The sequence below is a fragment of the Canis lupus genome, chromosome 8 (genome assembly GCF_048164855.1).
Source record: "Canis lupus baileyi chromosome 8, mCanLup2.hap1, whole genome shotgun sequence".
Classification (NCBI taxonomy): Eukaryota; Metazoa; Chordata; class Mammalia; order Carnivora; family Canidae; genus Canis; species Canis lupus.
Genome location: NC_132845.1, coordinates 14,087,710 through 14,103,591, shown reverse-complemented (window position 1 = coordinate 14,103,591; position 15,882 = coordinate 14,087,710). Strand labels below are relative to the sequence as shown.

The window sequence follows — 15,882 nt, the reverse complement described above, 5'->3', positions numbered from 1 at the left end:
AGAGTAATTTCTGAGGCTGGGCAGGTGGAAGAAGTGAGAGGGAGGAAGTGAGAGGCCCAGGACAGAAATGGCCCATTGCCAAGTAGGCTGTGAATGTCCTTTTTGATGCAAGACTGAAACTCTTCAGTTTCTCCAAAGGAAGATGTTTTTTGGTACACACAGGTCTTTTAAACCTCCTTGATCACAACCTCATTGTACAAAAGCCCAGTTAACTTCCTTCCACCTGGCTGACCCTATTTCCCCGTCCAGAGTTGCATGGAGGCACCTTGCACTCTCCCTGCGTGAGTGAAATGGACTCTTAAAGGCAAATGATATTTAATCTTCACTTTTTCTAGCACTTTACAAGTTTGAGGTTTTTCTACTAGAATGATTTAATAGAGTTTTAAAATATCCTCCTTTCAGCTATTTGTGTCCTTTTTGGAGGTGTTAAACATGGAAGCAATTATCCACTTCATGACAGGATTTTTTTTTCTTGGCTCCATAAAGCTTTGTGCTTTGTGACACCTGATGCGTAGGTAAGGAATTGGGCTTATTTTCTATTAATTTGCAGTGAGTTTCTTTCCCTTAGAGAACTAAGGGGTAGGATGTATGCTTCTCTGAGAGATAAACCACAATCTGTTAAGTGTGTAGGAGGACACTAAAAGCTAGCAAAGATTATGTTCTAGCAAAGTGAAATGTGAAGATCTTCTTTTGCATTACTCTATAACCATGGCAAAAAAAAAAAAGGATAAAAGCTGATTAAGTGGTTTCATGACAAGTCATCTAGAAGGACGGTTCCTTTGGCTGAATTAATTCTGTTAGTCTCAATTGCAATTGTTTTCAGAGTGTGTGAGGCATCATATTTTTAGTTGATGGGTCCATGAATTTGAAAGGCTCAGGTTCGTACCAGTGATCAGAAAGCTGGGGCACTGCCAACAGGGAAGATAAAATAAGCTCTTTGATTTCATCCAGAATGTCTAATGTGCACCAAGGAAGAAAATTTTTTCACTTTAAGAGAGAATAGGGTTTTTGTTGTTGTTGTTGTTGCTGCTGCTGCTGCTTGTGTTGCTGTTGTTGTTGTTCATAGAATGATGAATGCACCAGAGTAGATGGTTTATGTTCTGCCAAAACTGTGGCAACGGTTAATTGTCTTTGGGAACACAAAACACTTTATTCTGCGTGAAACTGAGGCCAGAACACATTAGAAAATACAACTTCTAAAAAAAAAAAAAAAAGAAAATACAACTTCTTTCTTCATTTTTAGATTCTAGCAAGAAAATAGATCATTTAAAAGTTGCCTAGGAGAATTGACACTCCCCAACGATCAGTAAGTCTCATCCCAGGGCTGGAGGTGGATAGAGATGATGTGTCAGAAGTAGTTTTTGGAACCTGATGAGCCTTTGTGAAACATGGGAAACATTCACAGGTAAAGTTGGTAAGGAAACATCAATTATTGCAAAATCATGTTAACTTTTAGAAAACATTTTCTCTGGGGCAGCCATTCTCCTAAGTCCTTTATGGATATTTCCTCAGACATCTATCAATTTTAGGCAATAGGTATGGTAGTCATCTCCATTTGCAAGATGAGAAACTCAAGGTAGAGAGGAGTTAAGTAATTTTCTGAAGGGAATAGTGCTCATAAGTAGGGGAGGAAGGCATGGAGAGCACTGAGATCTGAATTTAGGAAATCTTGAGTCCCGAGTTGTGGCCTCAACCCCTATGCAACAACTGCATTCAGGAATCCTTTTATGATGAAGACCATTGGAGGAGCCAAAGTCTAATTGGTTTGCATGGATGTTGGGGATAAAGGCCAACTGTATAGGAAAAGCTGAAATAGGTAAAATTTGCCTTTGGTTCTCATTAACTTTCTCTTTGTCCCCTGCCTCAGGATTCCCACTGTTTGTTCTAACCTTATTTCTTATTGCAAACCTTTATTTCATTTCTATAGTATTTTTTTTTCTAGAAGGAATAACTTTTGGAAGTAGGCTATAGTAGTTTATAAAGTCTTAAGAAGCCACTCCATAATTTACGGGGTCTTTGTATTTCAATAGGACATTTTTAAGGAACAAAAAGTTTTCCAGACACATAGGGGCCATTTCTAAGAGTGATGCTTAAGTTTCTATTTCAGATCAATGGAGACGGTATTTTTCAGGCTGGGGACTTTGTCTGAGGCCCTCAAAGAACACTGTGGAAGGAGAGGTGGCAGCCGTCTTGTCTCCTAGAGAGGCCCTTTATTGTAAAGAAATGAGGATAGATAGTTAAAGCTGGGAAAAAACATCCTGCAGATGGGGAGGGATCCAAAAAGGAGGAAATTATTGAAGTGCTGAGTTCGAATTCTACCCCTGCAGTTTCTAGTCATGTGACTATAGGCAAATGACTGAAAGTTTCCTGTATAAAAATACTTAATAGACTTGTGAGGATTAAGTAAGATAAAGTCTGAAAAAGGCAGCAACTAAACATAGTCCAGATGTTCTCAGCTAAAGGCGATGTCCTCTCTCTTCCCTGCCATGCTGTCTGTTATAATTGGGTGGGTGTGATCAGGAAGGGACATGGTAAAAGATTGATGGAGGAGAACTGTCTAGAAGAAAACGAGGCTAGGCTGTGAAATACTTATTCTTTGATGTGAATCAGTCTTGTTGCATGCATTCACTCATCCATTCAATCGGTACTTATTGATTGCTTCTGCACTTCTCTTGGATTTTAAACGTAGGCTCACTTGGATCAGCCCTACGTAGCATTTAGAAATGCTGACTTTGCAGAACCACGTCTTCATACATCTAAAATCTGATAAATCAAGCCAACTTAAAGCATTAAGGCATTGCTAGTGTCTTTCTCTTGATCCTACTTCAGATGTAGTTTCCAAAGAGAACTTCAGAATATTAAACAAATATCATTTCAGTTTTACCTCATTACCCTGGAACACTCCAACCAGAACAGCTGATCTTATTTTTCAGCTGATCTTACCACTAGCCACTGGCCATCGCTCCTTCTGGTAGATGTGCACATGTGGCTGGGAAAATCAAAATATAGTCATTATATACCTACTTCTAAACTCCACAGCTCCTGAGTTAACCACAGCGACCGAAACCACATAGAAGATGTAAACTCTTAAATTATTAAGAGCTGTCCTGCATTTTAATTGAGGATCATGAGTTATATTCTTTTTTTTTTTAAATATTTTTTAAATTTTTTTAAATTTTTATTTATTTATGATAGTCACAGAGAGAGAAAGAGAGGCAGAGACATAGGCAGAGGGAGAAGCAGGCTCCATGCACCGGGAGCCTGACGTGGGACTCGATCCCGGGTCTCCAGGATCACGCCCTGGGCCAAAGGCAGGCGCTAAACCGCTGCGCCACCCAGGGATCCCCCCATGAGTTATAGTCTTGTTTTTCAACTAAGACCATGTACAGCATAGTGATGCCTGATGTCTCTGGCCCTTGAACTATACACTAAATAGGCCAAGAAAGATAGGTTTTAATCGGGACTAGCTTCAATACTGTAAGGAGATGACCTTAGTCATCCTGGCGTGGCACCGTGCTACTGGGGGTTTGTACCCAAGTGTGCCCTGAACATCCAGCCTCACCAGCCTGCACAAATAAGGCTACTGTGATGTTAATTCCTCAATTTTCCTGGCCTGTAGTTCTCTCCTTACAAAACTGCTGGATCTCTCCAGTCAAACTTTCCCACCTCCTGACAGTCTGGAGGTCTGTCTCACACATGTTTAGGGAGAAGTCTGCACCCGTTGTGTACAACTACTGCTTCACTGGCTCTGCTCAGCATTGGCTGAGTTGTCCCTGCTCTGTGGGAAGAAATGATGCTCTCTACAGAACACAGTACTCTGAGGCTTCCCAGCACGTCACCTGGTGCCATGTTCTACTCAGTCTTCACAAACTGCCAGAGCTACAGTGTGTTCCACATAGAAAGAGAGAGAATCTTCCTCTCACTAACTCTGTGCCCTACCTGTGCTGGGCCCTGAACTAGAGCTGCCTGGCACACAAGGGAATAGCTTCCTCTGATTATACCTATCACTCCTCCACTATCCCCATTCACCTTACACAGTCAGCACCTGCAGGAGAACCATACCAGCCCCTCCACTTTTGCCAACTCTGTCCTCTCTCCCACAGGCCCCCATGGCCCAACTTTGTCCCATTTCCTTTAGCCAAAAACCAAAGCCATTATGGGTGTCCACTTAGGCAGATCTACGCCCTGTGGGTCGCTGCCTCATCGCTGAAGTCTCTATTTAGGCTGAGTCAGGTCTGCAATGCTACTCATTCATGAAGTTGTGTGATTTCGGTGAGCTCATCACCACAAGAGAACTGAGGGGTTGATGATAATTGGAGCCACCAGTCAGTGTACGTGATCAACATGAGGACTAACTCTCCCCCATCCCATAAAGGCAGAGTAGCAAACAGAAGAATTGCTCTGGAGGAGCTTACTAATTTATTTCAGCACAATTATCTATTGAGTGAAGTGGAGCTCAAAAAGTGGAAAGTATTTGGCTGAGAAGTCACCTGTACGTGTAGCTGCCAGGAAGGTACTCATTTCTGTGGGTTTCAACACAACATGAAGGTTTAGTCTCTGACCTTCAGTTCTCCTAGGGCTGGAGAGAGACAGGGCATCATGGAGTCCAGATAGAGAGAAAGGCACACCATCCTCATCAGGTGGACTTCAGAGGAGACAGGGAGACAGAAAACGTGGATGGTGAGGTGGTTCTTTGTTCACAGTGCACCATTTTTTAATGACCAGAATCCTTAGAGCTAGGTATCAGTAAGAAGACACTATTTTGTTTATAACTTCACCCCCTTTTACGTTTTTACTTAAAACAGGACCTCCAGTCATTCATTCTGGAATCAAAGATCTCAAGGTCTTGAAAACGACCCAGTCTGGATTCGAAGGATTCATCAAGGACCAGTTCACCACCCTCCCTGAGGTGAAGGACCGGTGTTTTGCCACCAAAGTGTACTGCAAATGGCGCTATCACCAGGGCAGAGACGTGGACTTTGAGGCTACCTGGTATGAGCATGGACTAGGGCTTGGCTCTGGCTCTGCCCTCTTCCCAGGGGCCCTAAGGTCATAGACTCTTCTATCTGAAAGAGAAAATTAGAGGCTACCTAATTTAACCTCCCCACTGTTCAGAGACCCTTCTGACAATGCTCTTGACTTGAATTAGTAAATCTGTACAGAAATCTTAGATGCTATTAGCTGAAATGACCTTGGATGGACCACCTAATTCCCCTGACCCTCTGTTTTTTATTTTTTTTATTTTACTTTTTTTGACCCTCTGTTTTTTAATTAATTATATCAGTAGTTCTCAAATATTATTCTGTATCAGAATCACCTGGAGGACTTGTTAGAATGCAGATTACATGGCCCACTTCCAGGGGTTCTGATTCTGTAGGTCTGAGGTGGCGTCTGAGAACTTGCATTTCCAATAAACTCCCAGCTGATGCTGATGGTGTTGGCCCAGGAGCCACACATAAAGAACCACTGTATCAAGCGAGAATAATGATATTTGGCTTTACTACCTCATAGTAGATGCAGAGAAAGCTACATAAGGATGCCCAACTCACCCCAGTTTGCCAGACTTTTCTGATTTTGACCCTGGAAAGTCCCATGTCCCAGGAAACCCCTTGGTCATAGGCAAACTGGGACAGTTGATCATTGTAGGCTAAACTCAAAATGAGGCAATATTCACAGAAGCAGTTTATAAATGATAAATGCCTTAGCAATGTAAAGGTATGATTATTATTATGATATCCTTGACAAGCAGTACTTAGGCCTCTGGACTCTGAGTTTGTTTTTGGGCCAGGCATCTCATTCCTCTGCTTACATTCCAATTGTTAGAATGCTACTGGGACGCCTGGGTGGCTCAGTGGTTGAGCATCTGCTTTCAGCTCAGGGCATAATCCTGGGGTCCCGGGATCCAGACCCACATTGGTCTCTCAGCAGGGAGCCTGCTTCTCCCTCTGTCTATGTCTCTGCCTCCCTCTCTCTGTGTCTCTCATAAGTAAGTAAGTAAATAAATAAATAAATAAAATCAATCTGAAAGAAAGAAAGAAAGAAAGAAAGAAAGAAAGAAAGAAAGAAAGAAAGAAAGAAAGAAAGAAATGCTGCTTTCTGATGAGCTGGAGTCTGCCCCCCTGGTAGCTTCCTCCCACTGACATAGTTTTGCTCTACTCCTTTTATTTTGTGATGGGTTTGAAAATGCTTATAGAGAACCTCACCTCGATGTTCTTTTTCCTTCTTTATTTCAATTGTTCCCCAGTGGCAGCACACTGATGTATTGGAAAGAGCCCAAAATTGAGCACGACAGAATCAGGGTCTTAGTTGGGTCTCCCACTAAGGAGAGGGAATGACTTAGTGTGGATCATTTAACTTTTAAGATTGCTCATGTCTAAATTGAGAATAATAATAGTACTTGGCCCAGGCATATTGAGATAATTTAATGATGTAATCACATAAAATCCTGAGCACAGAGCCTAGCACAGAATGAAATCCCTAAAAACATAATAATTCAAAGAACTGGCCAAGCTGAGCAGTAAGAGCACTAGCAGACTTGGAAGTCCCCTTCATGGGTTCTTCAAAAGGGAGGAAGATTTCCTCTGGAATGCCCAGGGGGCACTAGTTCTAGATGATGAAGATAGCCTGGTGACACTCAATACCTTTGTTGAATGGTGTGTGTGTGTGTGTGTGTGTGTGTGTGTGTAGGGAGGTGTTTTCAGGGGGAGGCATTACAAGATATTAATCTCTTCTAAAACCAGCAATAAAATTGTTTTCTAGGAGGATAGAAGGCCACCACTTCTCAACATAATAGCATACTCCTAAAAGACCACCCTATGAGTCCTCAGGTCTCTTTCCTGTGTTTTAGGGATACTGTTCGGGACATTGTCCTGGAGAAATTTGCTGGACCCTATGACAAGGGCGAGTACTCACCCTCTGTCCAGAAGACCCTCTATGACATCCAGGTGCACTCTTTGAGTCGGGTTCCTGAGGTATGTTTTGTCATTTGCCATTCTGAGGACTGAGAGAACTTGTTGTGTCTCCTGTCAGCTCTGACAGAGAGTTGAGAGTTAAAATAAGACAGTGGAAGACACATGAAAAATGACATCTGTTGTTGTTCAAAAGCTTGTTATAGCAAGTGAGAAGAGAGCAAAAAATGGAAAAATCTGTCCAACCTGAAAACAGAGGCCACTGCTATAATTCTCTAGGTTTGTTGAAAATTCTGTGGGTCTTTTCAACCTGCCACAATTTAAGCCTCATATAAGGACACTCAAATGCCCTGAAGGAGGAATAATTAGGCCAAGGGCCTATGGTTCAGGGTAGCCCGGAAATGAAGGCTAGATGCAGGAAGATTCCATCCATCCACCCATCTGATATTATTGAATGGTTATAACTCTGTCAGCACATGAAGTATACAAAGATAAATTAGACAAGGTGCCTGCCCTCAAAGAGTTCATCACTGAGTAAAAGAAAAAAAAAAGTAAAATAATGATGCAGTAGAGCATAGAGCATTATGGAAATCCAGAGAAAGGTGTCCAACTCAGGAAGGGGACATAGGGCCAGCCAGGCTTTCTGGAGAGAGAGGTGTTTGAGTTGAGTCTTAAAGGACAGGTAGGGTTCACACTCGAGGGTAAGGGAGCATGGTAGGTATAGAGGCAAGGAGGCATCATGGGACAGCCATTTGCTGTTGAGGGTCTATCATATGACCCTCATATACTCATATCAGCTCCATGAGTGAAAGTCTCTCCAAGTGCCTAGGGATGAGGCAGGAACCAAATCAGGAGGATCCTTGTGGGCTTATTTATGGTCCGTACTTTATCTTGAAAGCTCTTAGGAGCCACGGAGGGGTTTAACCAATGTGTAACACTACTGGATTTGCACTCCAGAAAGATAACTCTAAAAAAGAAAGATGATACATTGAAAGGACAACAGACCACATACAAGGAGACCTGTTGGAGGCTGTTGGGAAGCAGAAATCTGGCAAGAAAGGCCTGAACTTAGTTCCGTGATGGTATGGAGAGAAACCTGGGCAAGAGAGATGCCTGCCATGGTCTAGCACTTTCCAGGCCTTTCTCTGGCTACGCTTCTCTCCACTAGATGAAGAGTCAGTGGAGCCAACGCAACAGACCTGTCGGGTACCCACACATCCCTTTCTAGATCATTCTCTGGATACCTGCACCCCAGAATTAACTGCCCAAATAACCCTGAGACTACTTTCAGAAACTGCAAACCTTTTCCTCAGATCCATCCTCTGGAGGCACATTATGCCATCAGTATGTTTACCCTTAGGCTTGACAGGAGGAGAAGGGGCAGATGTTTGCAGGAGGTATGGATGAGACTTGACATGGAAGCAAGGGTGTGCACTCCATGAGTCCAAGAGAGAAGGTGGGAAGGACCAGGGGCTGGGGTCTGGCTCTTCCCACACTACCACATCCTGGCATGGCATTGCAAGCAATCAGAGTATTCTAAATTACATTCTGGCCTTCCAGGTTGTTATGAAGGTATATTTGTCAAGTTGGAAGGATAGAACATATTTCACTTTAAAGTTTCTTGCTTCTTTCATAACTTTATTTTTTAATTTTTTTTAATTCATAACTTTAAATAGCTCCAATTATATTCTTACTCCAGGGCCTGCAAATGTTTGAGATAGGCCTAGAGAGGAGGAAATAGGCTGAGGAAGAATTTAGGAGGTTAACCAGCCAGCACCAGGAGGCCAGTGGGATCTCGAAGGTCTCACAGCTTTCTGACCCAAGGAATTCTTACTTTTCTGAGAAGAGATTTTGTACTTGGAGGGGAAAAGTGTGGGCCCACCATCTAATAACAGGACTAGCAGGAGTCAACAATGTCGAGCCGTAGAGGAACATTGGAGGGTGTCTCAGGAATAGGTAGAACTTGAGTAATGGGCCATTGGGCAGGTGGGTTGCAGAGGAGGAGTGACAGAGAGAGAGAGATTCACAGTTGCTCAAAGTGATCCATATTCCTTTGGATTCCAGATGGAAGACATGGAAATCAGCCTGCCAAACATTCACTACTTTAACATAGACATGTCCAGAATGGGACTGATCAACAAAGAAGAGGTAAGAGGACTTTAAAAATATTTAAAGTACATCTACACTCCTGCCCCCACACTCTTACTTGTCTTTATAAATTTGGGACGATAATATCACCAAGCAAAACTCTTAACAGCTGTTGTTTCAGGAGTATTTATAGTTGCCACTGATTAGAGTCCCCTTAGTCTCTGGTCCTTTCAGTACCTGAGGCTGGAGTACCCTAGAAGTGGATGAGTGATTGTGGAGGAGGGTTGGAGGCTGCAGGGATTGAAAAACAAAGAAAGCACAGAGTGTGCCAGATGAGACAGCTCTGAGATCTTCTTCTCCGAAAAGTGCCACCCAAGGTCACCGCTTCATTATTCTTCCATGATGAGGTGATGAGGAGAAGAAAAAGATTCTATTTTCATTTTCCTTCACCGTCTAACTTCGGATTAAGTCTTCAATTTAAGTAGCAATAAACAGAAAATGTCAACAGAAAAATGGAAGAGTGTTTGTGTTTCCAATTGCAATTATAGAAAGCAAGATGAGGAAGTGTACTTTTTTTGAAAGGAAACCTTGTTTTGGAAAAAACACTTACCTGAACTTGTTTTAAGCCATGACAGAAGGTTAAACCAAATGAGTGTGTCTGACTCAACAGCCTGAAGTAGTGGGGCCTTGGAGATTAGAACTGTCCTTCCCCTCTTGAACCACTTTGAGAATGGTAGGTTTTCTCTATATGATCCATCCTCTCACAGACTTCTAGAATTTGAAAAACATCATCTCGATAGCTTGTTTTAGTGTGTAGGGGGAGGTAGGGAGGGGCCACCTAGGAAAGTGGCAAACTGGGAAACGAAGGTCATGCCTGGATGCCTGGGAATGCTGCTAGAGGACTCTGAGTGGCAGAGGAGAGCAACCTCCATCCCAGGTACTGTTCACTCAACTGAGCAGAGGCAACATTGTTTACTTCAGTGGAAGGAAAGGATGGTCGTTACCAGAATACCATTAATTACAATATAAAGCCTTTTAAAATAATTACCTTCAAAAGAGCAGGAGAGGGACCTGAGAGTGATTCTGGCCATGTCCACCAAAGGTAAAACAAAGAGATTCCAAACAAAAGGGTAAGTGCCGTGACTGGGGCTGTGCTTAGCCCCAGAACCTAGCAGAGAAAGGAAGTCTCCTCAAAGCCCCCAAACACCCCTGGCCTACAGTCATCCAAGCTCAAAGATTCGTTGCAGGGCTTGCCCGTTGTGTCTCTAGATCCAAGAAGTCAGATTTGCAGCTTCCTCAGCTCCCACCTGAAGAACGGATGGGGACCCCGACACAGGAAGGCCCGGGATCCTTTGGGCCAGGGCTCTGCACGATGGCACCTGAGGGGCTGAACAAGTTGTCCCATGTCCGGGCTTGCACTTTAGGGATGGCTGGAGCTGCTCTCAGGCCCTCACCCAGCAGGCGTGTACAAAGTGAAGGCAACACACAAAAAGCAGAGACTCAGGACACACTGATGAAAGTGGCAAAGTGACAAATGACAGGGTGGGAGACAGAGCAACTCTAAATTCACAGTTGTCTGGAGCCATTTAGTATTGGGCTAACAGCCCGAGGACCTCAAATGTTCCTGAGGGCATGGCGGTATTATAGCATTGGACAATGACTGATGTTCAAAGTGAATCATCAAGAAAAAGCCAAATTATGTTCACCACAGTCTACTTAAAAAGCAGAGATATATAATGCATTTGAAAAACATTTATATCCCAATGATTAAAATTTTTCAAAAACTCTAATTTTCTGGACAATCAACTCATCTCTCAAGTATTGCAAGAAAAATAAGGCATTGCCATACTTGTAATAACTTGACTGTAGGTCATACACATTTTCCTCTCTAGTGAGTTGTTGTTTTTGTTGTTGACTTAATATTGATTCACAGAAAAAAGGAGCGGTGTATTGGAATGCCTCTGACGTTGCCATGTGGTTTTTCTACAGGTCTTGCTACCATTAGACAATCCATATGGCAGGATTACTGGTACGGTCAAGAGGAAGCTGGCTTCGAAGCTGTGACATTGTAGCCACCAGCACTGGAAGTCTACTCTCAACTGAGGAATTCCCTCAGCCTCCTGTGATGCTAGAAATCATAGCATGTAACCATGCAAAATTTCAAACTAGTGTGTTGATTTATGGTGTTATTTTTTTCTCCTGTATGAAAGAGTTCTACTAGTAGCTCAGCAAGGTGTTTTGTGATTAGTCATTATAACATGCTTTTTGGATACAGTTTACTTCACAAATGCTAAGCAGTATTAGAATAGTCATAAATCAATATTTCTTTTTAGTTGTCTTGCACCTTCCTGTCTTAGAGAGGTTTTAGAATCAATTTACTAAGAAAATAATCATGAATTAATGGATGTGTCGTATCAATTAATTTGTGCACAAATTTAAGTGCAAGCATTGTTTTCAACCTACTAATGCTCAAACTTTGCTTCTGGGCAATGCAGAAAATGTAATGACAAAATCATATTTTAAAAACTATCACCAGGGGTGCTTGGGTGGCTCAGTGGTTGAGCGTCTGCCTTTGGCTCAGGTCCTGATCCTGGGGTCCTAGGATTGACTACCGCATCAGGCTCCCCGCAGGGAGCCTGCCTCTCCTTCTGCCAATGTCTCTGCCTCTCTCTCTGTGTCTCTCATGAATAAATAAATAAAATCTTAAAAAAAGAAAGAAAAAAAAACAATCACCATTGTGACTTCAATTAACCTGAATATTAGAATTTCTAAGAATGCTCTAGCGTATGTATCACTGGGAGTTTATTTCTACTCTAAAAGCTCTTGTGTAATCTTAATGTGTTGGTTTTAGGACTTTTACAATTCTCAGAGAATATTTAGTAGACACTGAAAAAAAGTACAGTTTGTTTTTCTTTGAATAATGCATCACACTTTGGCACAAACAGCCACATTTAATAAATGCTAAGTCAATACAACAATCAAGGAGTATCCACAGAGAAAGAAGACAAGAGAATCTCTCTGTAAAAGTATCAGTGATGGGGTGCCTGGGTGGCTCAGTCGGTTGAACGACTCTTGGTGTCGGCTCAGGTCGTGGTCTCGGGGTCCTGGGATTGAGTCTCACCTCCTCAGGCTCTGTGCTCAGCAGGAAGTCCGCTTCAGTATTCTGTGTCCCTCTGCCCCTCCCCCATTTTGCTAGCTTGAGCGCACAGTGTGCACCCACTCTCGCTCTCAAATAAATAAATAAATATTTTAAAAAATATTTAGTGATGATGATTTCTAGATGGTGGGGTTAGGAGTAATTTTTTTCCCCATGTGCTGTTCTGGATTTTCCAAATATGAACAGTTATTACCTTTATGATCAGAGAAATAAATATAATTGATTTAATGATGTATATGGATTTGACTGGTGATTATACCACTTGATTAATACTACTATTGTGTATGTATATATATATATATATATACTATAAAGCTTCATTAACTATAATTTTAGAGGCCCATGATGAGAACCTGTCCCACATGAGCATTCTAGATAACCTTCCTCCATTAAAAAAAACTCCATTTAGGGATGTCTGGGTGGCTCAGTGGTTAAGCATCTGTGTTCAGCTCAGGTCATGATCCTGGAGTTCCGGGATCGAGTCCCACATCGGACTCCCTCTGTGGAGCCTGCTTCTCCCTCCACCTATGTCTCTGCCTCTTTCTCATGAATAAATAAATAAAATCTTTTTAAAAACCCACCACTTAGTAATTTTTATAAATCTCCATTAAAATTTTTTTTTATTTTTTTATTTATTTATGATAGTCACAGAGAGAGAGAGAGAGTGGCAGAGACACAGGCAGAGGGAGAAGCAGGCTCCATGCACCAAGAGCCCAATGTGGGATTCGATCCCGGGTCTCCAGGATCGCGCCCTGGGCCAAAGGCAGGCGCCAAACCACTGCGCCACCCAGGGATCCCCAATCTCCATTTTTTAAATAAATGATTACATATGAGTACTTGGTATTACTTGATAATTCTGCTTCATTCCCCTTTATAATACTGTAACTTAAGCTAGCATGGTATAGTATTTAATTTCACGAACTCACTTCAACCCTGGATCCACCTCTTACTATCTCTATGACAAGTGACCTCATCTATAACACAGAGGTGAAAATAGAATCTCAGAGGTTTTTGAAGATTAAATAGATTAATGTCTGTAAAGTGCTGTGATAGTATTTACACCTGACACACAGAAATTTCTATATATGTTTGTTAAATGAAATGTCTTGCCTTCTTTTCATGTGTAATGCGATCCAAGTAGAAAATAATCATTAGACTTGGTGAGTGAGAGATGGGAGGTCTGAGCACAGCAAGCCCTAGAAGATGCTGGAGGCCATGCCCAGGCTAGTCTTGGCTGGGAAAGAACATGAGATAAGAAGGATGAAATAATTTGATAAGGAAAGTTTTGTGCCACACTGAAGACTCATATTACAAAATGTGCTTCTACCTCATGTCATTTGCATGGCCAAATAGCTAGTACATTTTATTCCTCTGCTGATTTGATAATCCAGTTTAAAGAGGAATTTAGAGTTAGCATGATTTAAAACAAACAAACAAGGACAAAAAAACTTAGAAAAAAAACTCCTTAATTAGGCCCTTCTTACTAGATCTTATCTTGGCCACGGAAGTTTTAGAACACTGAATTTGCTTCATAGAAGAAATCCGTATTAGAGGGAATCCTTAGAGATTGTGGCCCATTTTTATATATATATGGGCATTTTGTTTCTCTTAAAACATTTATTGTAATGGATTGCAAATGAGCAAGTGGATGTTATATCCCAGGTGTGTGTGGCAGGAAAGCCTGTAGTCTGTGAAGTTTTCAAGGACCAGGTTCCTATATTGTGAAGGATGTTTTCTGGTGGTTAAAATTGTAAACTATGTGCTGAAAACCAGGCTCTGGGTTTCACCTGGTTTTGTCGGTGCTGGCAGAGGAGCAGGCCAGCCTGAGTTGTAAACACCTGCGAGGTAATTCGTATCAAAACACTTGGTAATTTTGTTATAGGAGGCGACAGGGACTTGGTTCCAATTTTTCTGGAAAGCTGACTTGCTCTCCAGCACTCCCCATGCCTTCTCCCCATCCTTACCCCAACCCATCTCAACAACTTTCATGGGGGAGTCGTGCCTGTGACTCCAGCCTGTTTGCTGCCAGAGAGCCAGTTTGCACGGCACTCAGTGGAGCAGCTGTCATTTGGGGCTTGTGGTTTTGGCAGCCAAAATTCCAAGACTTGGTCGAAATCCTTCAAATTTCATCACATAACTTTTCATTGAAACAGTCTCAGAAAATGTGTTCATTCCATTTCCTTTGTAGAGTCAGACTTAAGTTCATAGCCCTCTTCACTTTCAGTAACCTGCTTCTTCTCCCTTTGTTCTCAATATGATAGAAATCACTCTTTGGAAACAGTGTTTTTCTTGTTTGTTATTGAAACAGAATTTACCTTTTTCAACCACATGCAAGATTTAACTACAGAAATCTGAACTTCTCTCTAACCTTCTAGCCTTTAGTCCAGAAAGAGCTTTTTTTTTTTTTTTTTTTTTTTTTCCTTCAGACTTGGGACTGACTGGACTTTGCCATCTGTAGTCTCCTTTGCCAAACTTTTGTAACTTCTGCCTCTTTTCCTGCATTTTGGAGGAAACCGAAGCTTCTTTCTAAATACATGGGTTTCAAGCCTTCTAACTCACTGGGTTCTTTCTACTTCCAAATATTGGAAACTTACTCTCTTTGTACTTTTCATAGTCTTTGTTCTCATTTATCTCAGAGCATAGCTGCCTTTCATTCTTCTATGTGCCTGGACTCTTTCTCAGGAATCCTTAAAGTTTTTGGATTCTACGGATGGCCTATAGAGAAAGATTGGGTACGGACCTTCCTCCTAGCAAAATGCTCATTCATGCCTCTACGGGTGCTTCAACATTCATCAAGGATTTAGTAAAGGGTGAAGGATTCCATTGGAAATTTACCACATAAGGAAAATACTCAACTAAACTTGGAAGAAAAACATGCGGATTCCTTCATATGAGGAAGGAAAATAAATGTGTTCAGAAGAAAAGAGAAGGACCCCAGCTATATTAGTTTCTTGAGGCTGCCATAACAAGTTAACATAGTAAGTTGTATTAACATAGTAAGTTAACACAAATTTGATTGTGTCTAACAACAGAAATGTATTCCTTCATTGTTTTGGAGGCCAGAAGTCCAAAATCAAGGTAGAATTGTGCCAGCTGTAAAGGCTTTAGAGGAGATTCTGTCCTTGGTCTTACAGCTTCTGGCACTTTCTGGGGTTTCTTGGTTTGTGGCTGCACCACTCCATCCCTCATGGCCACATTGCCTCTTCTGTCTGTTGTTCCATGTGACTCTCATAAGGACACTTGTCATTGGATCAACTAACCCAAGGTGATGTCTTCATTTCAAAATCCTTAACAGTGTCTACAAAGACATTTGTCCTATGTAAGATCACATTTACAGGTTCCAAAACTTAAGGCACGGACATAGGATCTGGGGATGCCAGCACTCAACCCACTCCAGCAAGTCAGAGGACAGTGAGGTTCTTGAGAGCAGCTCTTCTAGTTCATGTTGGATCTTTAGCAACACATAGACTACTGTTTCCCTCCTACCTGGGGGATAGTCCCATCTCCCTTTCAGTTCGATCAGCTGTCACATAGATGTCTATAAAAGGGTGAAGAGAGGGATCCCTGGGTGGCGCAGCGGTTTAGCGCCTGCCTTTGGCCCAGGGCGCGATCCTGGAGACCCGGGATCGAATCCCACGTCGGGCTCCCGGTGCATGGAGCCTGCTTCTCCCTCTGCCTGTGTCTCTGCCTCTCTCTCTCTCTCTGTGACTATCATAAATAAATAAAATA

The 15,882-nt window shown here is 42.2% G+C and overlaps 1 protein-coding gene across 3 annotated transcripts in view; it reads left to right on the top strand.

Moving 5' to 3' along the window:
• The window catches only part of LOC140637544 (uricase), a 76,950-nt gene extending 65,228 nt beyond the window's left edge, over positions 1–11,722 (top strand). For all 3 annotated transcript variants that reach the window (XM_072833946.1, XM_072833948.1, XM_072833949.1), the window contains exons 5-8: positions 4,806–4,992; positions 6,848–6,971; positions 8,973–9,056; positions 10,986–11,722. In XM_072833946.1, the coding sequence (XP_072690047.1) occupies positions 4,806–4,992; positions 6,848–6,971; positions 8,973–9,056; positions 10,986–11,060 (470 nt within the window). In that variant the 3' untranslated portion in view covers positions 11,061–11,722. The remainder of the gene's footprint in view (positions 1–4,805; positions 4,993–6,847; positions 6,972–8,972; positions 9,057–10,985) is intronic.
• The last annotated feature ends 4,160 nt before the right edge of the window (positions 11,723–15,882 follow it).